Below are 25,478 nucleotides of genomic sequence, written 5' to 3'. Positions count from 1 at the left end.
ATATTTTTCTTCAAAACAACCAGAAGGTTCTTAAAAATATCTTAGCCAAATTTTGTTCAGAAAACATTTTATTCGAAATCCTTCTTTGCCAAATAAAATCAGTCACGTGTTCTTCATTCAGTGTTATGAACCATTCTGAACTGAACAGTCTGCGTAACTGTTCAGAACATACGAGTGAGCTTAAGAACCACATTCTTACATTAATGCTAGACAAAGACGGACATATGAACGTGATAGCTTCCATCATCTTTGATCAACATAGTCCAGACCTGCAACATCAAAAGTCTTGCCAAAACGATAGTTGAGAAGGAACAAAGGATTGGGAACTTGTCATCATCAAGAACCATAGCTCAACAGCAGTTTCACCTTTGTGGCTCTGTGTAAAGAATGAAAAGAAAGCACATGAATTGGTACAATCAGAAAAGATATACTCACTCCATCTCATATATATAAATTATCCTCATTTGACTTTGTTGGCCTAACAATATGGATTTTGACCCATATTTCTTATGTACTTGTACAAGTTTAAATGTTTTGGAAGATAATATTGACAAAATAATAGTTTTTGATAGCTCGGACAATAAAATATTTACTTTGTATCTCTTCAGTCCTAGAGGATGTAGAAGCCTTAGGTACTACTTGAGTCATGTTTTTCCCTGAAGTCCCTATCCCAATAAAACCAAGTCTTTCGTCGATTCTTTACTTGGCTCTTTATTAGCCTAAACAGTTGGAACAAATTCTCCGCTGTACGAACCACCAAGTAAAGAGTTTCCGCCAGCCAAACCGTCCTGAATCGGGAGTTAGCGGTTGAAAAGTTATAGTTTTTCCAATGCTGATTTTTGAAACGGTAATCCCCCTTATACTAAAAGAATAAGACTTCTCTAAAATTTTCCCGCCTAAATGAATTTGGCTATAATTGGACTTTTATTATATCATTTCTGCAATTGGACTTTTATTATATCATATCTGTTATTGGGCTTTCATTATATTATATTTACCTCTAGATTATACTGAACTTTCCTTTCCACCGTTAATACAAAATATTAATAATAACAAATTTACAATTAAATTTCAAATTGCGTTAAATATCAGTTTTATTATTATTTTGTTTAATGTTTCTATCTAAAATACTGCGCATTCGCGCGGGATCTATACTAGTATAATGATTAACCAATTTGGTAATCCCCAGCCTATCAACCGCGTATGTCTTGTCCTGAATATGGATAATGTCATCGAATTTGACCCAGGGATTGCTGTTCTCGAGCTTATTGAAGCGAGGACATCCCTGGAATTGACCGCCGCCGTATAAAGCGAACAAAATACATTTGCGTACACCAAAATAACAGTGTTTGGGTAAGACGAGGAGTTTGTCGACGTAATAGGGTTCGCGGAAAGCGTGGTTGACGGAGAGAGTAGAGATGCTGAGTTGTGCGTAGTAGTAGTCAGGAGGGAGGCTAAAGGAGTGGGGTTTGGAGGCTAAAGGAGTGGGGGTCGGAGGAAGAGAGGGATTCCGGTGGTCGGAGGATGACAACTATGGTGGAGTCGAGACTGTTGTGGCGGCGAGTGAAAGCTAGTTCATCGCTACGATTCGTGAATTTTAAGTCCAATTTCATAAACATGTCTAGAGAGCATGTAGTGTGTGGTAGGGGTGTTCAGAATAAACCGAACCCTAATAACCGAACCGCTAAACCGAAAAACCGTCCATTTTTAAGGTTCGATTAACCGAACCGCAATTAACACACCATAATAATTTCCCATGGTCAATACATAAGGTGAGTTATGAGAAACAATCCTCAGAAGATGTAGAAAATAAAATACTCTTGTGAGAATATAAGCCATAAATACGCCAGTATATGAACAATAGTTAGCAACGAACCTACAATGAGCATGGATCAGCATAACAAGTCCAAAATGACGCCATATCCCCCAGACATAATTATACACATAGTTATTACTAACATCTAATGACTTCAAGCATATCTACGATGAAACTTATGAGAAAACACAAAATCTAAACTAACTTCTATCATGAGGGGACATCGGGCATATAAGCCCCAAAAAAATTGATAGGCTGATCATCAACACACTCCTGTGAGCCCCGCTCCTATAGCTTCGTCAAACTTAACTTCGCCAAAAAAAGGAATCATTTCGGACACCTTCGTCATCTCTTCCTTCAGTTTGTTTTCTTCCTCGTCAAGGTTAGCTAATTCGCCAAGGAGGATTGCTCTGCGTTCCTTGACTTGGGAACTTAATTGACTGAGATTGTTCAACGATTCCACCAAAGGTTTGCTTTTATGTACTTTTAACGCCTTTTCAACAAATGAAACCAACCAGTAAACTTTGAAACATATGTTTCGTAGATCAGAAAGTGTGAAGCTTAAATAATCAGCTTGGCTGTCACTTAAGGACTGGACTGGGTTGTCCTCAAGTATTTGAACAATAGTGGCCAGCGACTCCAACGCCCTAGCAACTATGTCACCATTACGCACAATGCTGTCATTTATTATGTTCCCATGGTTCCGCCAGATCTTTTGCAAGGTTGGGACTAAATCAGACCTTATATCAAGTCCTTCAAATTTGGTAGTAGCAGAATCCAATCTTTCATCCTCATCAGGCTCCCTTCACCAAGAAAAAGGAAAATATTGTTTTCGTGTCAGCATTCTTCTAGGTAAACCATTCTCATCAGTCATCAGTATGTAAGGATCACGCACATTTTAGCAAACCATTTTGCTGTACTTCACACAATCCAGGGCTCGAGTGTTAATCAAAAGGTAATCACATATGCTAAAATTTCAGAAAATAACTACTCCATCCAAACCGGTCAAGTGTTGTCCTTTGGTTTTGACAAGAAAACCAAGGAAAGAGGAGGGGATCGATTACTAAATGACAATTGGACCAAATTTGGTGTGAATGATCAAATTGGTCATCAAGTTCATTCTTAAAATAGAAAGGACAACAAATGACCGGGACGGAGGGAGTATTTTGTATAACGTTTGTAGCATATCCCGGGAATTCAACAGGGTAATGCTGTAATAGGTCATGTACCATAGATTTAAAATCATAGTTTTGGCCTTCATACACATGCATCAAACTGGAAGAAACTACCAATCTAATTTCGTAAATGTACCACACTTTTATCACAATTAATATCAGGATATACATGAACATACTGTAAAGTAGGGGTTGTTCATTCGCGGTTCGGTTCACCGAACCTCTAATTTAATTCGGTTCGCACACGTTTCGGTTTGGCAAAACTCCGAACCTAAATCGCACCGTTAGAAACGGTTTTAAACGGTTCGGTTAACAACTTTAAATGGTTATTAGCGGTTCGGTTACCGGCGTTCTATATTACTTTTTTTTTTTTTTTTCAGTTTTCGTTAACTTTTTCTAATAGTTTAATTAAATTTTCATTATATATTATACGCAACAATAAAGTTAATAGGCTAAACTTTAGCATTAATCAATTTAAGAAATTTTAAATTTGGATACACTAAGAAAATTAAACGAAAGAACAGTTTTTTATATAATATTTCAATTTTTTGCTTACTTTTTTGTGAAACGGTTCGGTTCGCGGTTAACCGGTTATCTAAAATTGCGAACCTTAACCGAACCTTTTCCATAATAAAGTTAACGGTTCGGTTCAACGAACCGCTTTGTCGAAACGGTTCGGTTAATCAAACCTTAAAAATGGACGATTTTTCGGTTTGGTTTATTCTGAACACCCCTACGGTAAAGAATACTCGTAAATTGTAATAACACCATTTTTTTCAATTACCTTTCTGATTGACTAGAAGAAGACTCTGATACAGAATGTTTCTGAAATTCATCAGCAGAGAACACCGAAACATTGAAAATCCAATCAGGAGGTGACCAATCAATCTTAGGAAAACCCGAATTCTCACCCTCCCCTTCCCTCACAAACCTCTCATCATCCAACCGAAAAACCGCAATATCAACCTCATTTCTCCGAACATTATCACTCTCAGTAAACTCCCAACAATCATTCCCATACTGCGGAAACGCGGCCTCAGAAAACACAATGCAGTTCCTATATTCCCTTCCTGGAAACTTCCTCGACGCCCTCAGAAAAAAATAACAATCCCTCGCCATAAACAACACTTTATTACCCTTAAATTGGTCAACCCTATCCCAATAAAATCCCTTTCCTCGGCTCTTCAGCCTAAAAACGTCGAATAATTTCTCCGCCATACGAACCACCAAGTAGAGAGTTTCCCCGTCGATCGCAAACCGTTTCCGCCACCCAAACCGTCCTGAACCGGAAATTAAGGGATGAGAAACCACGGTTTTACCAATGCTGATTTTTCTAATAGTTTTATAATAATTCACCAATTTAGTAATCCCCTGTCTATCAACCACATAAACCTTGTCCTCAAAACTGATAACATCATCGAAATTGACATTGCGAGACGATAACTCAACCCAGGAGGAGGAGTCACTATTGAAGCGAGGACATCCCTGAAGCTGACCGCCGCCGTACAAAGCGAACAAAGCATAGTTATGTAGAACTAGTAGCTTGTCGACGGGGTAATGTGATTTAAAAGCGTAGAAGACGGCGAGGGGGGTGGGATTGAGTTGTGAGAAGTGGAGATTATAAGGATGGAAGTTAAAAGAGTAGGGTTTGGAAGTGAGAGGGTGGTAGAGTATGAAGGCGGATTGATTTTTCATGAGTTTACGGGTTATAATCCATGGGCGGGAGCGGGATGAGGGGTGGGATTTGGGTGGCTGAAGGAGGTAGACGGTTGTGGAGTTGACGTAGTAGACATGGTAAGGGTCGGTTTTCAAGGCGGATTTATCGGTCAGATGGGTGAAACTTCTTGACAATGACATTACAAAACTCTAGTAGTATGTGAGTATGACTTGTGACTGGTGATACAAAGTTAAAAACTGTTGTTGGAACTTGGAAGAGGATGAAGTCTCCTATAAAACGGTTTTTAGGATAAATAATGTAGTTATTTTTAAGAGAATTTAATGCCTTTATTAAAGAGATTGGTGGTTGATGAAAGTTATTTTAAGGGGGTGTTTGTTCGCGCGTGGGTATGAGTTTGGAATGAAGAATCATACCTGGATGGTATGGGTTTGGAACTTGATTCCTCATACCATGCGTTTGTTTCAATTTCGGGTGGAATGGGATCGAACTTCACCAAAGTCAAAAAAATCTAAAATACAACATTGAAAATAATTATTTTTGATACTAAAAAATCATGAAAATGAAGAGTTAATCAAATAAATGTAAAAAAAAAAATCGATTAAAATGTTCCATTTAAGTTTTTTTTCATGTTTTTTGGTTTTATTACTTGATACCCATGGGTATCAATCTCATACCCACCTCCCCCCTTGGGTATGAGAAACCCATACCTCATGGGTTTCGGGTATGGGTATGAAACCCCTGTTTTTGTCAAACAAACACTGGTATGGGTTTGACTCATTCCAAACCCATACCTCATACCTTTATGAGTTGAACCAAACACCCCCTAAGAGGGTTAAGAGCAATAACAATAGTAGTTCTTGGCATTGGGGTTATCACCAAGAACTTTATTTTAAAAGTTCTTCTATTGCATTTAAAAGTTGGTTCTTATTTTTAAGAACCAAGTTCTAAAATAAGAACCAAGTTCTAAAATATTGAAAAATGTACAACCAATAAATATAACTTTGTAAAACGTGAGAAACCATTTTACATTATTTATTTATGATTTTTTTCCATCTAAGAACTTCATATAAAGTTCTTCTATTGTGAACAAAAATTCTTAAAAATTAGGGTTGGTGCATTGTGACATGGCATGTGAAGAACTTTATATAAAGTTCTATTATTGCTATTGCTCTAATAAGATAAATTATCGCTTAATTTTACAATAAAAAGTATGTGCATGTAAAATGATTTTACACGAGAGTTTGCCAACTATTTCTGTTCACTCAAATGGGCCTAGGCCAGTTCATACACGAACTGGCTTAGGCCCATTCGTGTGATTTATATGAACTGGCCTAGTCTGATTCGTGTAAATCACATAAACAGGCCCGGGCCAATTCGTGTTTTTCACACGAATGGGCCACTTTCCATTTTTTTTAAACCATTGTGTTCGTCTCGAAAAGTTGTGCGATTTGAAAACAAATTCGTCAAAATCGGACACCCGAGCATAAAGTTATGGCCGTTTGAAATTCTGTTCTTTTCTAATCGTCAATTTTGTTTTTAATTTAATCGTTTTTGGTTATTAATTATCGTTTATTAATATATGAAAATCGGCGTTACTAAAATAGGTTAAAAACGAAAAGTGATATGTGGTGTTTTATGTTTTTTAAGTGGTTTTTTTTTTGAAGCGAAATTAGTTTGAATAGAAAATGAAAATAAACAAAATGGTAATGTACTTTTAAGATCATTTGAATTTTGCAAAGAATTGTAACATCACTTAACTTTTATATATTTGTGTATTGCAGTCCTCAAGGCACCAACATAATGTTATTATCGTCGTTATTTCAATTTCAATTTCTCAATGATGTTTACCTTAAAAAACCCAATGATATGAAAAATGTTGTTGTTGTCATTCTTTCAATTTTTCAATGACGTTTGAGAAACCCAATGAATTGCTATTGGAATTTGGAATTTGGGATGTGAGATCAACCTCGAGTATTTCACACGTCTACCATATGAAATTGGATAGTGATCATGAGTGCCTGAGTGGGAGTTTAAGAGACCGACCCAATTTCGAGAAGGTTGGAACTCTGGAAATGAAAATGAAAATGAATTGACCAAAGTCTCGTCTCAAATCATGGGATTCCAAACACTAAAAATGGGTCAATTACAGAATTATATTTCTCCTTTCATTTCGATCAATAGTTATTTATACTTTTTGGTACAAAGATTAAGAAAAGAGAAATGAGTGAATTAGGACTAGACAAAACCTATAACCCCACATGTACATGAAAGATGTCCACAAAAGATGATCAAATAAGGAAATAAATAACTATTCACGGAAATACCAAAATAGAAATAGATGACTATTGATCGGGACGAAGGAAGTGGTCCGCCGAACAACAGATGAGACCACCGTTACATTTTACGCTGGTCCAGACTATACAGAATTTCATGTCATCTAGTCATGGTCAGGTGTTGATGTCAGTTTCATCTTTGGTCCGGTCTAGGACTAAACCCAATGAACCATGGACTCTGCAAACAAGTCAACCAAAATATCTACATAGTATAAAAGATGGGTTCTTTAAAAAATTCCTATTGGCTGCTAAATTTTTTTTTCTTTTTTTTTCTCACGTGGGAACCGCCATGATCTCTACATAATTAATTACCCTCTTCTTTAACATCTTAATCTTATTTAATTAAGATTACATTTTCACAAAATCATACATTATACAATTACACATTAATAAATTACAATTACGAAAAATTTATAAAAAATTTCAAATAATCGTCCTCCTACTTCTAACCTGAACAAATAAAATGTGAACAATGCATATTGATTAATCATCCGAAATTAGTAGTTAAATTCATTGTGTAAATAAAAAAAAATCAGTATGACTATTATATTCCAACATCATAAATACAGAGTATATTAGTTCTGAACATTTTAACAACAAAATATATTGATATGACATTTTTTAAATTTTCGTAATCATAAACAATATAGTAGAGGTAGATTAAAAAAATTTGTAGAAAATAGATTACTCCGTAAGAGAGTTTTTTTTTTTAAATTGAAAATATATAAATTTTAAAACAAAAGAAAGCAAGTATAAAAAGAACTAAATATAACATAACCAGTATAATACAAGTAGATTTGAAAAAGTTCCCGTTCCAAATCGAAAAAATATAAACATTAAAATAAATGCGAAGAAATATAAAAAGGAAGAAATATAAGTTTCGGATCATACTTACATGAAGTTCTTCCGATTATTCACTTTAATTAGCTTTAATGTTAAAAGTCAAATCCTTTAAATTTGCATGAGATGAGCATATGGAAAAATACTTAAAAAATAGAAATAATTAAAGACAACAATATTTAAATAACTTTTTTTAAAAAAAGGTCTGAAAGACATCATAATTATTCATAATAATTGAAGAATCGTGAAAAAAAACGAAAAAGTAAGGAAAAACAGTGAAATACTGTAAAAAAAATAACAATACTATACATGGAAGAAAAAGAAATCAATTTTAAAGAAATCAATAGTCGAAAATACATAAAGATCGATCTTTTTGTATCATACATATAATTTCGATAATTAACTGCAAATGTCGTTATATGAGGTGTGAAGTAAATTTTGAGGGCAGATTTGATGCGAGAGATTTATCAATCGAAACTTAAAGGGATTAGAGAGAGGCCTCCAAGTGAGAATGAAGGTATAAGATGAAATTGAGAGTGGAAGGTTTTTCATTTTTATTTAATATTTGAGGGGAGTTGGAGAGATGATGGAGGTGACGGTGGTAGTGAGTCAGGGAGATATTAGACTATTGAACTATGAGAGAGTCTAAGGAGGAGCTAGGGTTAACTTTAACATCATTGTGTGGAATTTATATGATGGGTTATTAGATCAAACTGGGTTTCGATGAAAGCAAATGAGTTGAATTTGCTCTATTAAAAAAAGAGTTTAAAACAATACAAGGGGTATATCATATATGTGGTCATTAAATTGGGTTATATGAAAATGAGTTGGGTAAAAGTTTTATATATATACATACGGAGTAAGTCTTGTGTAAGGAAGTTTTACACTAAGGTAGTGTAACACCCCCATATTCAGAGGAGCCTTAACTAGGCCTTCCTTAGCATATAAGGGCGTTACCATCTCGGTTGCCCGAGAAAGTAATAATCAAATGTCGATAAAAGAACTATTTTGTTACTTTACAAGTGATTTAAAACCAACTGATGATATAAAGATACAACTCAAAGACTACTCGCTATAACTATCAAATCTCGTGAAGACTCATCCCTGCCCGAACTCCAGCTATCAACCACATCAACACCTGCTAAGACAGACTGCTCACCATAAGGGATCACGGCAGACACATAAACAAACAAGACAACCACACAAAGTCAGTACTGAGATAAGATACAGCAATATCAACAACAACTATCAATACAAATCAACACAATCAGTCAAGTCACACACACAATCGCACCCACTCCAAACAATCTCCGTCACCGACTGTCCACTGGACCAGCCCTGCCAGTGGGGGACCGCAGTCGTTCCCACCTATGGCCCGCTCATCATACCGAGCGATAACCCTGTCCCATTAATGTGCACATCCCCTCCCGCGGCGGGTTCCACGGAGGGCGAAACTAGGGCGTGAAGCCACTCCCGCAAGTGACTCCACTCAGCCGAGAACGCATCTCGAGAACCAGAGACAAACAATCACAACCATCAACAACAATCAATCAACAACCGTATACACGCTGCCACACAAACACAACCACAACACAAAAACAACGACACAACGATCGACACACTAGACTATCTACAGAAACTGAGTAGGTGAACCTACCTTTAAGCAACTGCAACCAATCCATGCCAACACATGCCATAACCAGCAACCAAGCAAAGCCTATAAGCACAACACGATCATCTATCACTACCAAGCAAACCCTAATTGTAAAGATGAGGACACGGATGATGATTATGACATACCTATAAGGAGAAACTCGGCAAAAGACCGCTACCCGACTCAAGTGACGCTCTCCTAAAGCACAAGGATCTTCAAAAGGCTTCCATGGAGGTTTTGTGGTGAAGGGAAGGGAAAGAAGCGACCAAAGGATAGGAGGAATGAGGCGGAAATGATTTGCGGATTTAAAAAAACGAGATTAAAAACCCTCGTTGAAAACTCGATACTCGATCGAGGACCCAACATACTCGATCGAGTGGCCCCCTACTCGATCGAGTAACCTAGCTACTCGATCGAGTAGCCTCTACTCTATCGAGTACCACTCATAACACGTAACCCAAGATAGTTTTGGCACGCACTTCTAAGACTATTCTCGCTCCCAAGGTCAGTCAACGCTGGTCAAAGAGTCTCTAAAAGGACGGGTATTACAGGTAGTGTTTGGAAATACGGAATTGATTTCATTTCCATGATTTCAATTGTAGAAATTGAAATGTTTGAATTCAATTCTAAATCCAATTCCAAAATTGTGTTTGGTATACCCAATTGGAATTGAATTTGGGCGAGACGGATATGGGTTGAGGCCATTGGATGTTTTATATTTGAAAAAATAAAATATTGTCTCGAAAAATATTTGTCATCGGAAAAAATATCATAAATAAAAATATTGTGATGAAATTTGCGTCACAAAATAAAACGTAAGAAGTCATGAAATTGAAATGACTAGTATATGGTAGGTATTTGAGAACCCCAAATTTTAACTAGCTTGGAATTGATAAGGAATTGAGTCAATTCCAATTCCAAATTCTAAGAGTTCTCAAACACTTAAAATGTCTCAATTCCATAATTCAATTCCAATTCAAAGTTCCCAAACATAGCATAATGTAATTGTAAGACCGGATGTAAATACAAACTTATTAGTGAGTAAAGGCGGTTTGATCATTTAATTTGCAGATAACATTAACAATTCTAAACTTAGAGGGGAGTTATTGTTGGGAAACCTAATCGATAATTATAGCAAAGTTTAAGTGCCCCAAATTATATTAGTAACGGCCAACTATCAACTAATTAGATATCATATATACTACGTATATACTCTCATGCTTTGGAAAAACACATTTTGAAAAAAAACTACTACTCACATATACAACTTACGTGCATTGTACCCGAGCCCCAACCAGGGTGATATCCTCGTGATAGTGGTTCGAAGCAGCGACTGATAGATTGAATCAATTATTTTAATTAGATTAATGATGAAAACCATTGTGGTAGATGAAAACTGTTTTTTCTTTAGATTATACGTACGTTATATGTAGGTTAGTTACGTTAATAAAAACCGTATTATGTCATCAGAATGAAGACCGTTACTGAAATTATGAAATCATATTGCGTCAAATCTTGAATTATGGGCTTATTTATAATGTTACGACATTGCACATTTAATAACACTCATTTATATGATCATGTATCAATAACACCTGTTATTACGACCCGTGCATTTTTTGTACGGGTTTAAAACTAGTAAGGGTAAGATTATTGGTGAGTCTTGAGACAAGATTCGTATAAGTCTTAAGACAAGACTCAGTCAAGACTCCCAATAATCTACCAAAGTCTTAGACATAGTTTTAAGTTGAGTCTTAGAAATCCAAGACTCAACTTAAGACTCTACAAAAGTCTTGACCCCACATTTTGAGAGATGACAACCAATAAAAGACTTCCAATGTATTAAACTATTATTTTTTTCTTTTTTATCCAATACCCCCACAAGAAAAGTGTAGTGAAAAAGTAAAGTCTGAGTCGAGTCTGAGGGATAATGTATAAAGTCTAAGGTGAGTTGAAGAAAGTCTGAACAATAAAATATTAATAAAAGTTAGTGAAAAACTGATGTGACAGAGTCTTAAAACTGTGATGAGTCTGACTGATAATCATACCCTAAGCTGTTTTAGCTCAAACAAATCATAAATTGCGAACATCTAAATTGTTATAGTTCAGCCAAGATAAACAGATGAGGTATCAGTTATCAGTAGAACCAAACAAAAATTCAGCAATGAAGACAGCAAATTCCTTACAACATTAGCATCATATATTGCTAATCATCCCTGAAGATTATTTCTTGTTAAATGAAAACTTAGCACAACATTTGATCACCGTACGGGAAGAAGGAAAATTAGAGTAAACTGGAAAGTCAACAAACAACTGATTAGCTTCAAAATTGTAAAGTCGGCACCTCCAAATCTTCAACCAGAAGAATGTTAACACAACATTACCTCAAAGCCTGAATAACAAGCAATGCCGTAAAATGCTTCTAGTTGTAGGTTCCTAATGACGCAAACAGGTAATGTTATGCTTATACATTTCACACAACATTACAAACCATCGGAGTACTTTTTTACTCAAATCAGTTTCAATGAGTTCTTTATACTTTCGTCTCACACAATTGTTAGTAGTAGAAAGATCAGAGACGGTAGAAATTGGCACCAAATAATTTGGGGGGAAATAGAACTCAAACACCCATCCCCCCGCCTTCTTTCCTTTCCCACTATTCCCCTTCCTCCCGCTAAAATAATTTGAGAATAAAATTATGAAATTATATCAGGATATGAACGGAAATAAGACAGATAGCAAAAAGGATAAAAAATGGAGCTATTCAATTACAAGAATTGCTAGGCTACCCAAGTAATAGAGCTGTAGTGAATAATCAACAAGATTTCATTAGACAAAATGAGGTAAATCTCACAAGATCATTCATAAAATTCTCGAATAGATTATTACACATTAACTTATACGATTATACCCTTACTATAATAGCAAAAGTTAGTTCAATTAGTAAAAGCTTTCTTGATTAATAATTTTTTCAATATTTCAACTTTTGTACTTAAATCAAAATATAAGGATAAGAAATAATGTAAAAAATTATGGAATTTTCAATTAAAATATGTAAACAATACTCAAAAATATAAATTTATATATATCGCGCAAGAAATGTACATGCCAATTGATTTCGTGGCTTGTTGATGAGATGTTTACAATGTAACAAAACCCATACTTCCGACTTCCAATTTCCGACTCTAACCAAAACTTGGATTAATCCAAAATAACCCTCCACTAAACAAAACAAAAAATGGCATGACAATGTACTGTACTGTAGTATGTACAAATTGACTAATGTCAAATATGCAAGGTCAATAATATGTCAAAAGTCTCCGTCTTATCAACGAGTTGCATATTATTATTGGTTTTGGTAAGCTTTCGATGGCCCAGGTAATCTACTCGTAAGCAAGGGATCCCCTTCCTGGAAAATACACCTCCTCGTTCCCTTGACTGGTATTCATTTTAACGTAAGTTCCAAATGTATATTATTGATCCTATATAAACATGTTACGTGTACCATTTTATTTTATAGTATAAACATAACGATCGATAATTTATAAGATATCACTAATACCAGTGAGGATCCTCTGTCCCATTTGATGTCGTATTGTGTGTGCCACACCACTTAGCTTCTAACAACTCAACAAATTAATATATATATTTTATAATATTTTATTTTGCCAAAGTGATGTGTCGAAATGTGAGTGGTGTGGCACACACAATGGAACACAAAAGTGGGACAGATGATCTTCACTGCACTAATACACCAGGTACGATTACAACTATGGGAACTTTAGGAGAATCGGTTTTATTAGTCAATAGTCCTTAAAAATGATTATATTTTAATAATTAATTGGAAATTTTATTAAACCACGTGAGTTTAACTATTTCCATCCTTTAGGAAGGCTTGATTTGGATCATTTATTCAAATTGGAGCAATGATGGGCATGATCTTGAATTGACTTTGGAGATTCAATTTTTTGTATGGAGGATTGGATGGTACAAAATTGAGGCATAAGGAATCAAATATTTCGTCTATGTTATCGAGTCTTTTATCTTTCTACGGAGTAGATGAACGAATCACATAAGTAGGGCGAGCAGCGTGACATTAGCGTGTATGCAGCTTAATTCAGTTTAGATTCAGTTTCATTCAACCTAACAAATATACTTGCTATTCAATAACTATATTTTTAAATGATCTTCTTCCTTCTCCTTAATCTTTGAGTCACAATCAAAAATAAACAAAGGTCGAGACGGAGAAAGTACTATCAACCACATAGTATAGCGACTTATAAATTGCATATTGTTGGAGATATAAGATTGAGTTAGTTAGTATTAAGTTAGTTAGGCTGATAAGTTAGTTAGACGCTTATGTCAGCAATATGTCAGCATAACAAAATCAGTTAGAAGTTGTTATACAACAACTATAAATACCAATCTTGTAAATCATATTTGATATAATTTCATACAATACAATTCTCAATATTCTCTCAATAAACACTTTCTATATTTTCATATTATCTGATATTTTACATGGTATCAGTGGTTTTCATTGTTTCCTGGTTTTCTATCTTATCATATCTTCATCGTTTTCTTGGTTGAAGCTTCACATCCTCTTCTTTGTTCTTTCATTTCTGGGTTTTCTTCTTTGTTTTCGTCTTCAATCAAGGTTTCGAGGTATCAACTTGGTTCTCTTTCTTTGTTCAAACGCTTCCGCTACAAAATTGTTGCTATATTACTGTTGTTTTTCTTCTGATCATCATCATGCCTGATGTTAATACTTCCTCTGGTTCTTCATATGAATATTTCGATGATCCATTATTTTTGTCTCAATCTGATCAACCCACTGCATGTCTTGTTACTAGTCCTTTTGGGGGTCATGATTTCTTGGGTTGGAGGAGGGAAGCTTTCATGGCTTTAACCTCTAAAAACAAAGAATCGTTTGTTGATGGTACTTCGGTTAAACCTCCTAAGACTGACAAGAAATACAGTCAGTGGGTAAGATGTGATTTTATGGTTCGACAATGGATATTAAATTCTTTGGTTTCGTCTATTAAGGATAGCATGAAATATGTCAACTCTGCTCAAGAATTATGGTCAGAATTGCTTGAGAGGTACGGGCAGGCTAATGCTTTAGAAGTTTACCAGTTGAAAAAGGAATTAGAGGGTATCAAACAGGACAATTCATCTCTAGTTGATTACTATGGCAAAATGAAGAACCTATGGGAAACCTTGGATGGATTAGATCCTTTACCTCTTTGTTCATGTGGCAAGATTGATCAGTGCACATGTTCCTTGCTTAAAAAGATTATTGAAAGGGAAAATACAGCAAAGCTTATTCAGTTTTTTGATGGGATTAAATGGAGGGTATGACACTATTAGGTCTCAGGTTTTATCCATGGATCCTTTGCCAAGCATCAATAAAGCTCTTGGTTTGTTGCAGAAAATTGAGCGACAAAAACAGATCACTGAATCTGTTCACACGATTACTGAGGCTAGTGCTTATGCTGGTTTTAAGGCACCTGATCAAACCAAACCTCTTGTAAACAATGATAAGTATTGTGATCATTGTGAAAGAAAGGGGCATACTAGGGCCACTTGCTTTGGACTCAACAAGTGTCCTCATTGCAACAAATTTGGTCATAACCCTTTGAATTGTTTTGTTGTTAAAGGGTTCCCTGCAGATAAGAATAAAGGAAAGGGTAAAGTTGTTGGTTACCAGAATGGGAATCATACCTCCTCTAAGAAAGTTGCAAATGCAGCTGATTCTCTTGCTTTTGATTCACCATTGGATGATGGCATTCTAGTCTCTGCAACAGCTGGTTGTTCAACAAATACATCACAGGCTGCTTCTTCTAATGGATTATCTGCTGATGTTATTAATGGGATTGTTAATTCTGTTGTTGATCAGGTCCTTCAGCGGATTTCTGATCAACAACCTGCTTTATCTTCTTCTCAGTTTGCAGGTATTCTCCCATCTTCTTCTGTTTCATCTGTTCATAGGTCTTATCTGCTTAATGACTGGATCATTGACACAGGGGCGTCAGATCATATGACTTTTAATTTGCAAATTTTAACTGATGTTGTTGATCTATTAAAACCAATTCAAGTAGGTCTTCCTGATGGTTCAGTAAAATTAGTGTATAAGACAGGAACTGTTAAGATCACAGATCGTATTAAGTTGCTTAATGTTTTTTATATACCAGATTTTAGGCAAAATCTTATGTCTGTTAGTAAACTAATTGATCACAATGCCTGTTCTGTTATGTTCAATTTTACTGATTGTGTTTTCCAGGACCATTCAAGTAAACTTGAGATTGCTAGAGGACAAAGAGCTGCTGATCTTTATAGATTTCATAGTCACCAGCATTATGCTCTTATTAATAGCATTTCTAGTCTTGTTAGTAAAGCTCTTAAGTCTAAAATAGGTTCTTATCAAAATACATCTTCTTGCTCTACTGCAATGTCTGATTTTTTTGTTTTGATGCATCATAGATTGGGTCATTTGTCTGCAAATAAATTGAAGTTTGTACCTGGCATGAAATCAGAAATAAAACAAGATCTTAATTGTGAAGTTTGTATTCTTGCAAAGCATCATAGATTACCTTTCTCTCTTTGTGATAAGAGAGCTGCTGCTTGTTTTGATTTGCTACATATTGATGTTTGGGGTCCTTACAAGATTCCATCTATTTCTGGGGCAAAGTATTTCTTAACAATTTTAGATGATTACTCCAGAAATACAAGGACCATTTTGTTTCAAAATAAAGACCAAGTTCCAGGATTATTCAGAGATTTTTTGGCATATATTCAAACTCAGTTTAATAAAATAGTCAAGCAAGTAAGGTCAGACAATGGTACTGAGTTTCTCCAACAATATTGTTCTGAATTGTTTAAAGCTAAAGGTATTGTTCACCAGACTAGCATTGTAGGAACACCACAACAAAATGGGAGAGTTGAAAGAAAACATAGACATTTACTTGAGACTGCTAGGGCCTTAAAAATTCAAGCTAATTTACCTATAAAGTTTTGGGGAGATTGTGTCCTAACTGCAACTTATTTAATAAATATGATGCCTTCACCTATCATTCAAAATATGGCACCTTTTCAGTTAATCTTTGGACATCAACCAATTTATGATCATCTTAAAATTTTTGGGTGTGTATGCTATGCTACCATGCCTCCTACCTTTTCTGATAAGTTTGGTAACAAGGCAAGAAAATGTGTTTTCATAGGTTACCCACACAATCAGAAAGGTTATAGGTTATATGATGTCAATTTACATAAAGTGTTTGTTAGTAGAGATGTTATTTTCAAGGAACAAGAGTTCTTTTATAAATCTAAGCCTACAGAAGATATGGCTATATCTGCAACCAGTTTGGTGAACCCTGCTTCATCCACTCTGGTATTGAATTCTGAGATACAAGAACTTGGTGGTACCATTCCTGCTAGTGTACATCAGTCTGAGGAGCCAGTTCAGTCTGCAGAACCTGTTCAGAATGAAGAACCAGTCCAGTCTGCAGAACAAGTCAGAACTTCTACCAGACCTAGACAGCTGAGTACATGGCTTAAAGATTATCATTGTTCTACAAAGATACCAGCACGCAGTAAAAGGACTGCTAATTCAGTGGCACTGCAAGCTGCCTTGCTTGATCAATTACATGAATATGATCCTGAATATGTGGCTTCCTTAGCTAAAGTCTTTAAAGAGCAGGAGCCTTATAGATATTCAGAGGCTAAAAGTGACAAGAGATGGGTTGAGGCAATGCAGGCAGAGATTCAGGCTCTAGAAAGAAATAAAACTTGGGAGTTAGTGAAGTTGCCCAAAGGTAAAAAGGCTATTGGCTCAAAATGGGTCTATAAGATCAAGTATAAGCCTGATGGTTCTGTTGAAAGGTTTAAAGCACGCCTAGTTGCTAAGGGTTTTAATCAGGTCAAGGATAAAGATTTCCACCACACTTTTTCGCCTGTTGCTAAGCTAACAACAGTAAGGACACTTTTGGCTGTAGCAGCATCAAAGGATTGGCCCGTGTTTCAGTTGGATGTAAATAATGCATTTTTGCATGGGTTTCTAGAAGAAGAGGTTTACATGAGAGTTCCAGAAGGTTATGATAATAATGATGGGTTAGTTTGCAAGCTAAATAGATCTTTATATGGCCTGAAGCAAGCTTCAAGGCAATGGAATAAGGAGCTGACAAGATTTTTACAACAGCTGGGTTATGTCCAATCAAAACAAGATTATTCCCTTTTCACTAAGTTTGATAAGACTACATCTGCATTCACAGTTCTCCTAGTGTATGTAGATGATATTTTGTTAACTGGAACCTCTCCAGATGAAATTTGCAATGTCAAGAGGCAATTGCATAGTGCTTATTCTATCAAGGATCTAGGCACCTTAAGATATTTTCTTGGTTTAGAAATCTCAAGAAATGATTCGGGTATTATGATCAATCAGAGAAAGTATATCATTGATATACTAAAGGATCTACAAATGGAAAATTGTAGTGCTGTAGCTTTTCCTTTACAGAAGGGACTAAAGCTTTCTACAGATGAGGGTGAGTTGCTAGCTGATCCTGAACAGTACAGAAGGCTCATAGGCAGGCTGCTGTATCTGAATTTGTCAAGACCAGACCTGTCATATACCGTCCAGCATTTAAGTCAGTTCGTTAGTAATCCTAGGCAACCTCATTTACAGGCAGCCTTGCATGCTGTTAGGTATTTGAAGGGCACTATTAACGCAGGCCTGTTTTACAAATCTCAGAATAGCATCACTGTTACAGCATACAGTGATGCTGATTGGGGCCAATGTCAATATACATGCAGATCCCTTAGTGGTTACTGCATCTTTTTGGGGGAGTCTTTGATATCGTGGAAGACAAAAAAGCAACCCACAGTTAGCAAAAGCTCTGCTGAGTCTGAGTATAGGAGTTTATCTTTCACTACTTCAGAACTTGTTTGGCTAGAAAGGTTATTACAAGATTTGAGAATATATGTTCCAAGACCAATCCCTCTTCATTGTGACAGCAAGTCAGTTATACATATCTCAAATAATCCGGTCTTCCATGAGAGGACCAAGCACCTGAGTATCGACTGCCATTATGCAAGGGAGATGCAAGATGCAGGATTTCTATACACTACTCATATAAGAACTGGACTCCAAATTGCAGACGTTATGACGAAGGCTTTGGGGAAAGACCAACACCAGCATTTCTCTCACAAGCTTGGATTATGTCTAAACAACATCCAGCTTGAGGGGGGTAAGTTGGAGATATAAGATTGAGTTAGTTAGTATTAAGTTAGTTAGGCTGATAAGTTAGTTAGACGCTTATGTCAGCAATATGTCAGCATAACAAAATCAGTTAGAAGTTGTTATACAACAACTATAAATACCAATCTTGTAAATCATATTTGATATAATTTCATATAATACAATTCTCAATATTCTCTCAATAAACACTTTCTATATTTTCATATTATCTGATATTTTACACATATACTACCTAAAACTTGCACTTAAAAATGGGTGTAAACACCTCGATAACTTTTGGACCATGTCCGGTCCATGCATGTTCCACAAATATATAAAACAATTGGCTAAAATATACGAGGTACTTGAGAGTACTTGATCAAGTTTCAACGATCAACGAACTTTGTCGTTGATGTATTTTAGTCTTCCATAAAAAGGCTAGCTAACCTCTACTCTACAAACAATAAGTTTCTTGTAGGACTGTCTTTTTTGTTTTTTTTTTTTTTTTACAAAAAGTGAATTTTTTTTTATATATTATGACCATTTTATAATAAATAGTGACCACCTTGAAAAAATGTCATTTTTTCGTCATAAAAAATGATTAATATTTACCAAAAAATAGTCATTATTTATCAAAAAGTTGTCACTTTTCTCTCGTCGCACGTAAGACGGTCTTATAATAGAATTTGGGTTCTACAAAACTAAAATAAAATTGAAATGGTCAACCCAAATCTAATCGCCTGAATAACTAAATAACAAGTTGATCACACCAAACACCAACCTCTTCTTTTGGAAAAATCAACATTGTCAATTTGTTATTTTTCAAAAAAAAAAACAAAAAGTACATTATTGCACAATTTGCACCTACTCTATCAACCATAATTACTTGGTAGGTGCATATTACATACTCTCTAATTACTATATATACACATTAATCTTACAACAAGGTAGTGTGCCATAAATCCAAGCGGAACATACTAAGCAAACCTCAAAATCCAGTGCGCACCAAAGATAGCGGCTACGAATCTCCTGTTAAAAAAAAAACTTAACTTAATCACGTTATAGTGAAAAATGAGTGAGGCAAGGGAGATAAACTCTGCTCCTCTAACACCAAGAACAGGCCCAACCACACCAAGGACTCATCCAATATCAGCCCCGCCTTCGCAATACCACTCCCCGTCCCTCTCTCGGTCGCCCCTATTGTCGTTCACCGACAATGATGAGCCTATAAATGGTGTGGATGGCCATGACAAAACACCGAAAACAACCTCTAGGCCGAGGACACCGTCCCATTTTATTAGCCCGTTAGCTAGCCCACTAAGGAAGGTGTTAACACCTATCGCTAGCCCGCTAAGGCGGGCTATGACCCCAATTGCTAGCCCATTGATGAATGTTTTAAACATGACTAAGCTTGACCCTCAAGATGCTTGGCTTCCTATTACTGAGTGTAGGAATGGGAATGCTCTTTATGCTGCTTTTCATACTCTTTGCTCCGGGATTGGTGTCCAAGCTCTTGTTCTTCCGGTCGCTTTCACTATTTTGGGATGGTAAGTAATTCGCTTCGTTGTTTACAATGGCAGTATTGATGCAGTTGGTAGTTGATTGCCATCTATAGGCAACAACTGCAACGACTTTATCAGCTAAGCTAACTTAAATATGTTTAATAATCTCGAATAATCTAAAATGAGACCGTCTTATGTAACAGGACATGGGGGATCATCTGTTTGACAGTAGCCTTCATATGGCAACTCTACACCCTATATTTACTAGTTCACCTCCATGAATCACACGAGACCGGTCTTCGTTACAGCAGATACATATCTCTTTGCATTGCAGCTTTTGGTAAGCCACTCTTTCCAGTATTGATCATACATTTCATATTGCAATTAACAACATTAAAAATCGACTAGCTCGATAATTTAAGTAATTACTTACCACTCGGTGTTACTTATAGGTCACGATAGGCGATAATTTTAGGTACCTCGTTACATATTCTCGTCTCAATTTTATCAAACATTAAAATTCACGTCCGATTTTGTCAAAAAAAAAAACATCGTATAATTTCTCCGCTTCAAGTCGACCTTTTCACCCTCTATTAACTACCACCAACAAAATAGTCCATTTTTTTCTCAACTTTTCTTGAATTATTGACTTACAAGTAGCAATTTTAATCACTTTCACATTGATAGTGTCCACATATTCAATTATTCATACTCCAATACTTATCTTTTAAAGTCGGGTCGCTATACTCATATTAATTAATAATTAAATAAAATTAAGACGGCTTCCTGTCCCTCAACTTGATTAATAATGACATATCTGAATCTGACACTCGTACCCAAACCCGATCGTACTAAATATAGTTAATCGATTGCTGTACAGGTGAAAAGGTGGCGAAGCCGATAGCAATGCTCCCGATTATATATTTATCAGCAGGAACAGGCGTACTACTAATCAGCATAGCGGGGGCCACATGCAAAATATTATTCCAAATATTATGCGAACCGGAAACGTGTACGGCAAGGCACTTAACCTTGGTGGAATGGTACATAGTCTTGACTTGTGCAGCCGTGCTTATATCTCAACTCCCGAACTTGAACTCGATAGCCGGAGTGTCCTTAATCGGTGCAATTACCGCCATTGGATACATTACCTTGATTTGGGTCGTGTCCGTGGTTAGGCATAATGTACCGGGTGTGTCCTATGCTCCGGTCCGTTCTGAGTCCGGTATTAAGAATGTGTTTACTATTCTTAATGCTTTTGGAATCATTTCCTTTGCTTTTAGAGGCCACAATCTTATACTTGAAATTCAGGTAAATTTCGCTAACCGTGTTAAATTATTTTATTATGCTTCTGACACTAACCTGACCCGTGAATTTATGGTGCTGAAATTGATATTGTAAATTTATGAGTAATTTAATATTTACTCCCTTTTACAAACCTCTTTTCTAAATTTACTCCCTTTTGAAAACTTTTTATTATTTTACTCCCATGAAATGTTCTCAGGTCAAAAATTGCACCCATTTTGGCATTCCGGTGACAAATTCCGTCAAAATTCAATTTTTTTGATTTAAAGCATACTTTTATGACGAAAATGCCCTTCTTTACTCTCTTATATACTTCATGTCTTTTCTATCTCCCTTATACTCTTCCCATCATTCATCCACTTCAATTCTCCCCTCTTCTGGTGGTCTCAGTTCAACGGCACCACCTTGCTCATCCGCACCTGACAACCTCCTGCTCTTTTAACTCTTTTGCCGAGTCTCGCAATAACCACATGCAGCCACCATTGAACGCCGTTTGACACATTAGTTGAGCCCAGATGGCACGATCACCACCGCTATACTCCTCTACCACCGTGACCAGGCGTCTGTCACCAAGACGGCCATCAGGTACGAGTAACACTTAAAAACAAAGACCGCCATCTCTCCGACGATCGTCATCAATCATCGTGGTCGGGTCGTGATTTGTGTTCAAGTGACCCGAGTAATTGGCTTGGCCTAGTTGGGTATGAAATTGAAGTAAAGAAGTAAGGAAGAAGGAAGCAAGAGGATTTAATTGATTCAATCGGGTGAACTTTGGATGGCGAGCAATTGGGGATTTTAAAGAAATTAGGGGTTTTGAATCCAGAAATTACGGGTTCAAACCCAGAAATTAAGAGGTTCAAACACAGAAATTGGATCGTTGGTGTAGCTTTGGTGTCAGGTTTTCGCGCTGTTGATTTGAACTCGTTCCGATGTCGGGTTTAAAACGGAGATGGATGTGAATCGAATAGTTTCTATGATGATGAACAGTTATGGTGGTGATGTAAAATTGTAAATGAATTTTAATTTTAATTACTAAATCAATGGCAATGAAAGTGACAGTGGCATAGAGGGAAAAAAACTGTAAAATTGTAAATGAATTTTATGAATTGAATTTTGGTTTAACAGAAATCCCATTGTTGATCAGAAAATGAGGTAAAAAGTGAAAATATGGGATGTCTAAAGCTAATCTCTAAATATTAATGCAGGGGCAAAACGGTCATAATAAAAGAATTTTCACCGGAATGTTGAAATGGGTGCAATTTTTGACCTGAGAACATTTCATGGGAGTAAAATAATAAAAAGTTTTCAAAAGGGAGTAAATTTAGAAAAGAGGTTTGTAAAAGGGAGTAAATATTAAATTACTCTAAATTTATTTGTGTAGGCTACCATGCCTTCATGTGAAAAGCACCCGTCTCGAGTGCCAATGTGGAAAGGTGTCAAATACGCGTACGTTCTAGTTGCAATGTGCTTGTACCCGATTTCAATTGGCGGATATTGGGCTTACGGAAATCAGGTAAACTTTTATTAGCATATAAGTTCAATTTCGTTCAATTCAGCCAATTTCAGTCAAAAGAAAATGACCTATAATTAATATTATTTCGTATTATTTGCAGATACCAAGAGATTGGGGAATGCTAACAGTCTTATACAAGTTCCACGGACGAGACACATCTAAGTTCATTTTAGCATTATCGGCTTTATTCCTAATTATAAACGCCCTAAGCTCGTACCAAATATATAGCATGCCAATCTTCGACGACATGGAATCCAAGTACACAATTAGGAAGAAGCAACCATGCCCACCATGGCTTCGAGCCCTTCTTCGAGTAGTACATGGATGCATTACCTTCTTTTTCGCGGTGGCATTTCCTTTTTTGGCAAGTTTCGCGGGATTGCTAGGAGGTGTAGCTCTACCATTAACCTTAGCCTACCCATGTTTCATGTGGGCAATTATAAAAAAGCCTAAGGTTTTCGGTCCGTCGTGGTGGTTGAATTGGGGTTTGGGTGTTCTAGGGATGATCTTAAGTGGCTTGTTAATTGCTGCTGGGATTTTTGTTATGATTGCTAATGGGGTTGAATTTAGCTTCTTCAAACCTCAATAGTTACTTAAAAAAAAATTCGATGTGATTTATTCTTTTAAATGTGTGTGTACAATTTATGTAAACATATAGTTTAGAGATTGGCCTAAAATGTTCGAGTTAAACATAGAGAACGCGACCTGAAAGGTTAGGACCATGGGTCGGAACGTTCTAAATGTATACGAGTATTTCATAGTATTGTATCATACTCCGTATGTATAAGATTGGAGTTGAATGGTTCAAGTTTTTGTCAAATACTGTATTTTTTTTTGGGTTTAGAGGGAGGTACAAGGGCGATTTTAATGATGATACCGCAATACTATTGTCACAATAGTCAATAGCATACGTCCTTTCATAGTGACAACTTTTGACCCTTGACCTTCTTTTGGCAACTAATTTGCAATTAGCTATCCAAGTTGTAAAATCAGAAGTTCAAACATCTTCATGTAACATTAAAACACATTCACCATTTATGCAAAAACAAGCTATACATAAAATACTAAAATGATTGTTGTTGTTATTGTCGATTGTGTGTATAATTTTCAACATAACACCACCAAAATAGAGAAGAAAACGAGTAATACAAGTTAACAAGTTGATTTGTTGTTTATGATCTAGATTTTGAAACATTTAGGCTCTACAGAGTATTTTTTTTTTAAAGCTTAATTTCATTTCAATTGAGTTTAGTTCAGCTCATTTTATTTCATTCTATGTTTTTTTCTTCATCGCAGTCAATTCATATAATTTCAGCCCAAACGAAGATGACCTAACACCAAAACTAACCTTATACAAAGTAGTTTGTTGGCATCACCAAAAAAAATTGCATATGAAGGGGTTTGTTTTATAAATAAGCATCACTCAAAAAAAAAAATGTTAAAAGACTTTCAAAACACAAACCAAAAAAGCAAACAAACATGACTACTAGTAATTGAACCCCCCTATGGGCATGGAAGAAGAACAATGCAACGTGACGAGCTCATCAACACGAAATGAAGAAAGCATTATTTCGATGGACGAAAAGGAGGCATGGCTTCCTATAACAGAATCGCGGCATGGGAATGTTTGGTCCTGCGTATTTCATCTTGTTACCTTTGGAACTGACATGCAAGCACTCGTGATTCCTGTTACATTTGCCACTCTTGGATGGTATTAACCACTTCCATATACTTCGTAATATGCAAGCTAAAGAAATTATAAGTTATTGTTAGAGAAGAATGTACTATATGTTTTAATAGATTAGACGATTACAGTAACAATACCCTCAATTTTCAAAGATTTCGAGCCCTCTTATACAACATTACCCCAGTGTCTTAATGGCTTCCACAAATTGCAGGCTTGGGGGGACATGGATAGTGTGGAGTGCTACTATTGTCATGAGATGGGCCATATTCAACGAAATTGTCCAATGATGAAAGAAGACTTGAAAAGTGTGAAGTCTTTAAGAGAAAAGTTGGCAAGGCTAAGGTTGATGATGTAGGTGATTCTTCCAATGTAGTGTGTGGTAATAGCAGTGATGATGAAGGCATATTCTTGACTACTCAAGATGAGGTGGAATGTCAAGAAAAATGGGTGATGGATTCGGGTGCCTCTGTGCATGTGTGTAAAGACCAAGGATCATTTGATACTTTGCAAAATAATGGAGACTTTGGGCATGTTAAAGTGGGTGACGGCCTCAAATTAAAAGTTGAGGGTGTAGGGAGTGTAAGAATGAAACTCTATGATGGCACCATAAGAACTTTAAAAAATGTGAGGTATGTCCCTAAAGTTTGTTCCAACATTATTTCTTTGGGTGTGTTGACGACTCAAGGGAACAAATATGTTGGTAATGGTAAGTGGTGCAAAATGTATCGTGGAAAAAACTTGGT

At 36.0% G+C, this 25,478-nt stretch overlaps 3 protein-coding genes across 3 annotated transcripts; 2 read left to right on the top strand and 1 right to left on the bottom strand.

Annotated features, from left to right (window-relative positions):
• Positions 1–1,807: 1,807 nt before the first annotated feature.
• Positions 1,808–4,875, bottom strand: LOC141612770 (uncharacterized). The gene is made up of 2 exons (XM_074431528.1): positions 3,776–4,875; positions 1,808–2,619 (listed from the first exon to the last, which is right to left on the bottom strand). The coding sequence occupies exons 1-2, from the start codon at positions 4,846–4,848 to the stop codon at positions 2,079–2,081; spliced, it is 1,614 nt and encodes a 537-aa protein (XP_074287629.1). The 5' UTR covers positions 4,849–4,875; the 3' UTR covers positions 1,808–2,078.
• Positions 4,876–14,248: 9,373 nt separating this feature from the next.
• Positions 14,249–14,857, top strand: LOC141613046 (uncharacterized). Its single transcript, XM_074431780.1, has one exon. The coding sequence runs from the start codon at positions 14,249–14,251 to the stop codon at positions 14,855–14,857; it is 609 nt and encodes a 202-aa protein (XP_074287881.1).
• Positions 14,858–19,680: 4,823 nt separating this feature from the next.
• On the top strand, positions 19,681–23,877 carry LOC141611292 (lysine histidine transporter-like 8). The gene is made up of 5 exons (XM_074429804.1): positions 19,681–20,275; positions 20,434–20,570; positions 21,111–21,541; positions 22,917–23,048; positions 23,149–23,877. The coding sequence occupies exons 1-5, from the start codon at positions 19,800–19,802 to the stop codon at positions 23,635–23,637; spliced, it is 1,665 nt and encodes a 554-aa protein (XP_074285905.1). The 5' UTR covers positions 19,681–19,799; the 3' UTR covers positions 23,638–23,877.
• The last annotated feature ends 1,601 nt before the right edge of the window (positions 23,878–25,478 follow it).

This window comes from Silene latifolia, chromosome 11, assembly GCF_048544455.1.
Source record: "Silene latifolia isolate original U9 population chromosome 11, ASM4854445v1, whole genome shotgun sequence".
Taxonomy (NCBI): Eukaryota; Viridiplantae; Streptophyta; class Magnoliopsida; order Caryophyllales; family Caryophyllaceae; genus Silene; species Silene latifolia.
Note: the sequence above shows the minus strand (reverse complement) of the source record. Positions and strands in the feature narration are given on the sequence as shown.